We start from the raw sequence: 7987 nt of genomic DNA, 5'->3' as shown, positions 1-7987 counted from the left end.
AAACTTCTACAGACAAATGCACAGCTGTGCCATGGGCTCAGCGGGATCTTTATTATGTCTAACTCACACACACTTACACACACACCCCCACAGACACACACACACACACACACACACACCCCCACAGACACACACACACACACACACACACCCACACACACACCCCCACAGACACACACACACCCCCACAGACACACACACACACACACACACACACCCCCACAGACACACACACACACACACCCCCACACACACCCCCACACACACACACACACACACACACACACACACACCCCCACAGACAGACACACACACACACCCCCAACCACCCCCACCCCCCCCCCCCCCCCCCCCACACACACACACACCCCCACAGACACACACACACACACACACACACACCCCCACAGACACACACACACACACACACACCCCCACACACCCACACACACACACACACACACACACACACACACACACACCCACAGACAGACACACACACACACACATATATATTTGACGTCATCCACATGTTTATAAAATGTATAAAATGATAAAGACGTTTGACTCTAAACCTCCAAACACTGCGACAAACAACACACTTTTTCATCTTAATCTAAAGAGTTTATCACATGTTTATTTTAGACTTCCTCATTTTGAAGTTCGTACGTCACCTAAACACATCAATGCTTTTATTAAATATTTAAAGCTGCACTGTGTAACTTCTCCTGTGGTTTGTCTGACACTTCTTTGCTCCACAAGGTTTTTCCCTCCTCAAAAACAGACCTGGAGTTGTGTTTTGTTTCATTTGTTTGAGTCACTTTATTATTAGTCTGTCACATCTACAAAGATCAAAATGCTCTGTTCCACCTTGTGATGTCATCAAGTGGTAGTTTTCACATTAACTCCTCCTTTTACCTTTAGTTCAGTCGAGATAAGTGACAACTCCAGGACTGAAATGATCCAAATGATTCTATAAATGAAGGTGTGTGGAGTTTAAAAACACAGCGGAGCACTTCCTGTATCACCACATGATGACATCACAAGGTGGAACACAGTGTTTTCAGCCTAAATCTGCAGGTTTGTGTGTTAAACATGTGAGAATGAAACAAAACTCCAGGTCTGTTTGTGTCTAGATCAGAAACGACGTCACATGGACCTTTACATTTATCTGACATTTGTTCAATTAAAATTTAAATTCTTCAAAAACACTTGATAAAACCTGAGCAGAGCCCCTCCGCAGATCTGACCTGTCACATGATGCTGTCACCTGCTCGTCTCCATGGAGATAGATCAGTTTAATGCCACACTGTGAAACATTCTTGGCAAAGCTTTGACATCTCCATGAGTCGAAGCAGGAGACGGACCCTCCGACAGAAAAGTTACACACTGAGGCTTTAGTCTGAGCAGGACTCACCCGAGCGGCGCAGCGTGAGAGCGAGCAGCAGCAGGACGCACGCGGCGGACATTTTGTTTTCTCTGATGTGAAGAAAAGCCTCAAAAACTGATAAAATACTTCACCTTCAACAGGAAACGGCTGAACGGAAATGAACTTTGAGGTTGTGTTTTCCCGTTTATCTCGATCTTTGTGGTTTTCGTAAGAGTTTGGCAGATTTAGTGCAATTTCCCCTGTGTATGAAAGTGTATTCTGTCCTGCGTCCTGATTGGCTGTTGGACTGTAGACCATTGTGTCGTGCATCCTGATTGGCTGTTGGACTGTAGACCGTTGTGTCGTGCGTCCTGATTGGCTGTTGGACTGTAGACCGTTGTGTCGTGCGTCCTGATTGGCTGTTGGACTGTAGACCATTGTGTTGTGCGTCCTGATTGGCTGTTGGACTGTAGACCGTTGTGTCGTGCGTCCTGATTGGCTGTTGGACTGTAGACCATTGTGTCGTGCGTCCTGATTGGCTGTTGGACTGTAGACCATTGTGTCGTGCGTCCTGATTGGCTGTTGGACTGTAGACCATTGTGTCGTGCGTCCTGATTGGCTGTTGGACTGTAGACCATTGTGTCGTGCGTCCTGATGGCTGTTGGACTGTAGACCATTGTCCATCAGTCTCCTCCGTGCCGTGTCTCCTGTCCAGTACAGAATGTGTTCAGACAAATTTACATAAACGTTGGATCTCAGTGTGACTCTGAAGTGCTGTACGTTTGCAATTTGTTTTCTCCCCGACAAAACCCACAATGTCGATGAAACGTTCTGCACCGACAAAGACGCCTACGAAGGTTTGAACTTTGAGAAAGTTTAAACGAGAGAGAAATGTGAGAAAATGTTAACGCCTGTGTGAGAAAAGTGTATAAAGTGTGTGGTGAGGGGTTTGACAGACAAAAACAGAGAGAATAATGTAAAAAATAAAGATGATACTTCGTGTATTTCATTTATCGTGGGTTATTTTTTAGAACGTGACCCTGAGATAAACCAGGGACCAGTGTGTTTCCTCCTCAAAAACAGACCTGAGTTGTGTTTTGTTTCATTCACATGTTTAACACTTTATTATTCGTCTGTTACATCTACAAACCTCAAAACGCTCTGTTCCACCTTGTGATGTCATCAAGTGGCTCTTTTTACCTTTCGTTCAGTAAAGTTCAGTGTAACGTGGCTTTTTAAATCTCTTATTTTTCAGTTTGTCCTCAGTGTCGTTACTATAGCAACATTTGAGCCAAAGAGAGAGTCCAGTTTACTTTTACTTCAGTACATGTGAGTGCAGTATTTGTACTTTACTTTTACTTCAGTACATGTGAGTGCAGTATTTGTACTTTACTTTTACTTCAGTACATGTGAGTGCAGTATTTGTACTTTACTTTTACTTCAGTACATGTGAGTGCAGTATTTGTACTTTACTTTTACTTCAGTACATGTGAGTGCAGTATTTGTACTTTACTTTTACTTCAGTACATGTAAAAGTACTTTCTGACTAAAGTTTTTGAGCTTTGACTTTGAGCAAAACAAAAATAAAAACACAAAATTTATAAGAAAAATTAAAACATTGATTTGTTTTGTTTCTGTTGAACAAAATGAATCGTTTTATCAGAAAATTTCCACATTTAAACTTTAACAAATGAACAACACTGTGAAATACTTTTACTTTTTACTCTTAAAGTACATTTTTAAACATGTACTTTAATACTTTTACTTAAATAGAGTTTTTCATGTGATACTTTTACTTGAGTAACTTTTGACCTCTGTATCTGTACTTTTACTCAAGTACTTCATCCACCTGCGGTTCTGACCAATCAGACGACGTGGCTGAAAATGGGGCGGAGTTTGGATAAATCTGACGTTTAAATGTTTGAGGATTTAAAAATATTCTCCCTCCATCATCTGTGTTCACCTCTCGACCTTTAGCCCCGCCTCCCTCTGCTCTCTGTGCTTAGCTCCTCCCCCTTCAGAGCACTATCACAATCAGCTGCATCGCACGAATGAAACTCACACACTCACACATCACATCAGGTTTGTGAAGTCATAGTGTAAAGTTTGTATCATGTTTTTGTTTATTTATGGAGGATTATTGTGTGGAGCATGGGTGATGTAGGCTTGTGGGCGGAGCCTCGTACATGGGTGATGTAGGCTTGTGGGCGGAGCCTCGTACATGGGTGACCTAGGCTTGTGGGCGGAGCCTCGTACATGGGTGATGGAGGCTTGTGGGCGGAGCCTCGTACTGAATCTTATAGCTAACCATAAGGAGGGTTTGAATAGGGCCCAGGAGAGATCTCTAGATGACTTAAACCTAGATGACATTTTAAACCTCTTCAGGCTCGTTTCTCTTGAGGGACAGTGTTAGAAAAAATAATTTGTTTTTTCCTAAATCCTTTTTAAATCTTTGCCCGTCTGAGCCGTGCAGTGTCAGCTTCTCTCCACACGGGGGCACTGTGGCCACGTCAGTGTAAAAATGAACAGAGGTCACTGCCTTTCACCTCTCCCTCATCCCCCTTTTATGTCATTCCTCCTCCCTCCCTCTCTCCTCTCACTCTTCTCTCCCTCCTCTCTCTTTCTCCCTCTCTCCCCTCTTCTCTCTCTCTTCCTCTTCTTCTCTCTGTCTTCCTCTTCTTCTCTCTCTCTAATCCATCTCTCATCTGTTTACGCAGCTGTTGTTAAACTTTACATATTTTTTACGTGACAAAAAATAAATCTAATCTCTCTCTTTCCCTCCTCCCTCATTCCCTTGCTCCCTCTCTCTCTACATCCCTTTTCCCTTCCTTTACTCTCTCCTCTCTCTCTGTTTGATCTCTTCCTTTTCTCTCGTCTCTCTCTTCTTCTTCTCTCTCTCTTTCTCTCTCTCCTCCCTCGTTCCATCTCTCCCTTAAATAAAAATGTTCTAGTCTTTAGTGTTGATTTTGATACTAAGGATTAAACTCGATTCTCGATACCGATTCCGATTCCACAATGTGACTTTTACAGAATCGATTCCTGCTCAGACGAGTCTCCAGGTTCGATTCTTGTTTCAGTGTCTGGATTTTGACAAATAAAAATGAAGTTAAATGTAAATAAAGTTTAAGTGGTGACATTTATCCTGATCCTGAGTCACATGACGGCGCTGTGTGGTGCAGTGCATTCTGGGTAAACGCTGTGAGTCCGGTTCATTGAGACGAGAGCCTGTTTTCCCGCTCTACATGTGGAATGTAAATGCACCAGAGCTCGGCCTAATGAAGGCTTCGTCCTCTCCTGTCACGCCGACTTTGGGCTCCGTGTTCGCCGTTGGACGCCCCCCCCCCTCGCTCCTCGCCCCCCCCCCCCTCGCTCCTTGCCCCCCCGGCCCCGCCCTCTCGCAGCACAGCGCCTCATTCTGATTCATTTATGTGAGATGCAGAGGCAGAAAAGCGGCTCCATCACAGATAATTGGGGCGACCTGATGTTGAGACCACGCCCCCGTCTGCGGAGGTCGACCATATTTATATTTAGTAAAATCACTTTTAACACTTTTATGATGAGCTCCACGAGGCGCCACCGGGGCCCCGCCCTGGACCCACACTCTGCAGGAGCATCAGGAACATCTGATGGGGCGCTCTGAGAGCCACGGGGCGCTCTGAGAGCCACGGGGCGCTCTGAGAGCCACAGGGTGCTCTGTCGCAGCGTCTTTAGCTCCCGCCTCTGAGCGTGTCCAAACGCCAGGGGCGGGGGGCGTGGCATCTCAGAGGAACATGTTCACTTTGGTCAGTGACCAAAGATGGAGGATACGAGTGTTTAAATGAGTTTCCTCTGCAGGGGGCGCTCCCTTAGGGAGCTCGCAGTAGAGCCGCTGCTCCTCCACGTGGAGAGGAGTGGCTGAGGTGGCTCGGGTTTTCATGTCCCGCCGAGAGAAAACCCAGGACACGCTGGAAGGACTATGTCTCTGTGTTGTTTCAGTTTGTTGTTTCAGTTTGTGGTTGTTTCAGTTTGTTGTTTCAGTTTGTGGTTGTTTCAGTTTGTGGTTGTTTCAGTTTGTGGTTGTTTCAGTTTGTGGTTGTTTCAGTTTGTGGTTGTTTCAGTTTGTTGTTTCAGTTTGTGGTTGTTTCAGTTTGTGGTTGTTTCAGTTTGTGGTTGTTTCAGTTTGTTGTTTCACTTTGTGTTTGTTTCAGTTTGTGGTTGTTTCAGTTCGTGGTTGTTTCAGTTTGTTGTTGTTTCAGTTTGTGGTTGTTTCAGTTTGTGGTTGTTTCAGTTTGTGGTTGTTTCAGTTTGTTGTTTCAGTTTGTTGTTTCAGTTTGTGGTTGTTTCAGTTTGTTGTTTCAGTTTGTTGTTTCAGTTTGTGGTTGTTTCAGTTTGTTGTTGTTTCAGTTTGTGGTTGTTTCAGTTTGTGGTTGTTTCAGTTTGTTGTTGTTTCAGTTTGTGGTTGTTTCAGTTTGTGGTTGTTTCAGTTTGTGGTTGTTTCAGTTTGTTGTTTCAGTTTGTGGTTGTTTCAGTTTGTGGTTGTTTCAGTTTGTGGTTGTTTCAGTTTGTGGTTGTTTCAGTTTGTTGTTTCAGTTTGTGGTTGTTTCAGTTTGTGGTTGTTTCAGTTTGTGGTTGTTTCAGTTTGTTGTTTCACTTTGTGTTTGTTTCAGTTTGTGGTTGTTTCAGTTTGTGGTTGTTTCAGTTCGTGGTTGTTTCAGTTTGTTGTTGTTTCAGTTTGTGGTTGTTTCAGTTTGTGGTTGTTTCAGTTTGTGGTTGTTTCAGTTTGTTGTTTCAGTTTGTTGTTTCAGTTTGTGGTTGTTTCAGTTTGTTGTTTCAGTTTGTTGTTTCAGTTTGTGGTTGTTTCAGTTTGTTGTTGTTTCAGTTTGTGGTTGTTTCAGTTTGTGGTTGTTTCAGTTTGTTGTTGTTTCAGTTTGTGGTTGTTTCAGTTTGTGGTTGTTTCAGTTTGTGGTTGTTTCAGTTTGTTGTTTCAGTTTGTGGTTGTTTCAGTTTGTGGTTGTTTCAGTTTGTGGTTGTTTCAGTTTGTTGTTTCAGTTTGTGGTTGTTTCAGTTTGTGGTTGTTTCAGTTTGTGGTTGTTTCAGTTTATCGCTGATGCTCCATTTGGATCCATAAATTTTCCTTTTAGTTTTAAAGTTCGGGTGAAGCGGAGGCGGCTGATGTAACACAATGAAACGTTTACAAAATCAGACGAGACGAGGATTTGGGACCAGACCAGGAAGGACTTTTGGAAAACATTTAACACCAGTGTATCTGTACTTTACTTGAGTACATTTCACAGTGTGTACTTTTACTTTTACTCGAGTACATGTAACAAAAATATGCAAATCAAAACAGAAAAAAATGACTGATTCTGATTTGTTTCTGTTGCAACTGAAAACTTTATCAAAAAAAAGTAAATTTTAAGCTTCATACGACTCAAAATCTGTGAAATACTTTTACTTTTTCCTCGTTAAGTTCATTTTTAAACAGGTCCTTGTGTTATTTTACTTGTACTTGAGTATTTTTGCCCTGGTGTGTACTTTTACTTTAGCACTGGGCTTAGACTCTTTCTTGACTCTAAAAATCGTTGTTCTGTTTTCGCTCGCTGCTCCTGACGATGGACGGGTCAAACGCAGAAGAACCGGGTCAAATGAGGCTGGAGTGAAATTGATACGAGATGTTTTAAGTTTTATTTTATTTTTGTTTTCAATTTAAAATATTATTCACAATTATATTATATTTCAAAAAATGCTGCTATGACGCTACTTCTTATAACTATTACTACTACTACTACAGTTACTACTGCAATTACTACAACTACTTAAAAAAAATACATAAAATACAAAACTGCAGATTAAAGATGTGCTGTGTAACTTTTCTGGTCAATGGCCTCCCACCTGCTCATCTCCATGGAGATGTCATAGCTTTACCGTGAATGTTCCGCAGTGTGGAGTCAAACTGATTTAATTAAAAATACCTTGAAAAACATTGTTATGGTTTGTGGGGTCGCCTCTCCACAGATCTGACCTGCAGCTTGGCCTGGTGGCGTCGTGAGCGTGTCTCCATGAGTCTACATACTTTTAAAGCTCTACTGTGGAACATCTTTAAGAATCCTGTGTAGAGACGAGACCGAGTGAGTCTGACGTCACCACAGGGTCATCGAGGAGACGAGTGTCATGGCAACAGAAGAGACAATCCAGACTCCACACTGCCCCCTGCTGGCTCCTCTCTCTCTGTCTCTCTCTCTCTGTCTCTCTCTCTCTCTCTCTCTCTCTCTCTCCACACTGCCCCCTGCTGGCTCCTCTCTCTCTCTCTCTCTCTCTCTCTCTCTCTCTCTCCACACTGCCCCCTGGTGGCTCTGTCTCTCTCTCTCTCTCTGTCTGTCTCCACACTGCCCCCTGCTGGCTCCTCTCTCTCTGTCTCTCTCTCTCTCTCTCTCTCTCTCTCTCTCTCTCTCTCCACACTGCCCCCTGCTGGCTCCTCTCTCTCTGTCTCTCTCTCTCTCTCTCTCTCTCTCTCTCCACACTGCCCCCTGCTGGCTCCTCTCTCTCTCTCTCTCTCTCTCTCCACACTGCCCCCTGCTGGCTCTGTCTCTCTCTCTCTCTCTCTCTCTCTCTCTCTCTCTCTCCACACTGCCCCCTGGT

General features: G+C 43.7%; 1 protein-coding gene across 1 annotated transcript in view; it reads right to left on the bottom strand.

Annotated features, from left to right (window-relative positions):
• The window catches only part of LOC117384294 (uncharacterized), a 12292-nt gene extending 7164 nt beyond the window's left edge, over positions 1 to 5128 (bottom strand). Inside the window, exons 1-2 of the mRNA XM_055228108.1 lie at positions 4969 to 5128; positions 1418 to 1504 (exon numbers count right to left, since the gene is read on the bottom strand). Of these exons, the coding sequence (XP_055084083.1) occupies positions 1418 to 1504; positions 4969 to 5128 (247 nt within the window). The remainder of the gene's footprint in view (positions 1 to 1417; positions 1505 to 4968) is intronic.
• Positions 5129 to 7987: the final 2859 nt, after the last annotated feature.

Source organism: Periophthalmus magnuspinnatus, chromosome 16, assembly GCF_009829125.3.
Source record: "Periophthalmus magnuspinnatus isolate fPerMag1 chromosome 16, fPerMag1.2.pri, whole genome shotgun sequence".
NCBI classification, from domain to species: domain Eukaryota; kingdom Metazoa; phylum Chordata; class Actinopteri; order Gobiiformes; family Gobiidae; genus Periophthalmus; species Periophthalmus magnuspinnatus.
The sequence above is the reverse complement of the archived record's forward strand: the minus strand, read 5'-3'. Positions and strand labels throughout refer to the sequence as shown.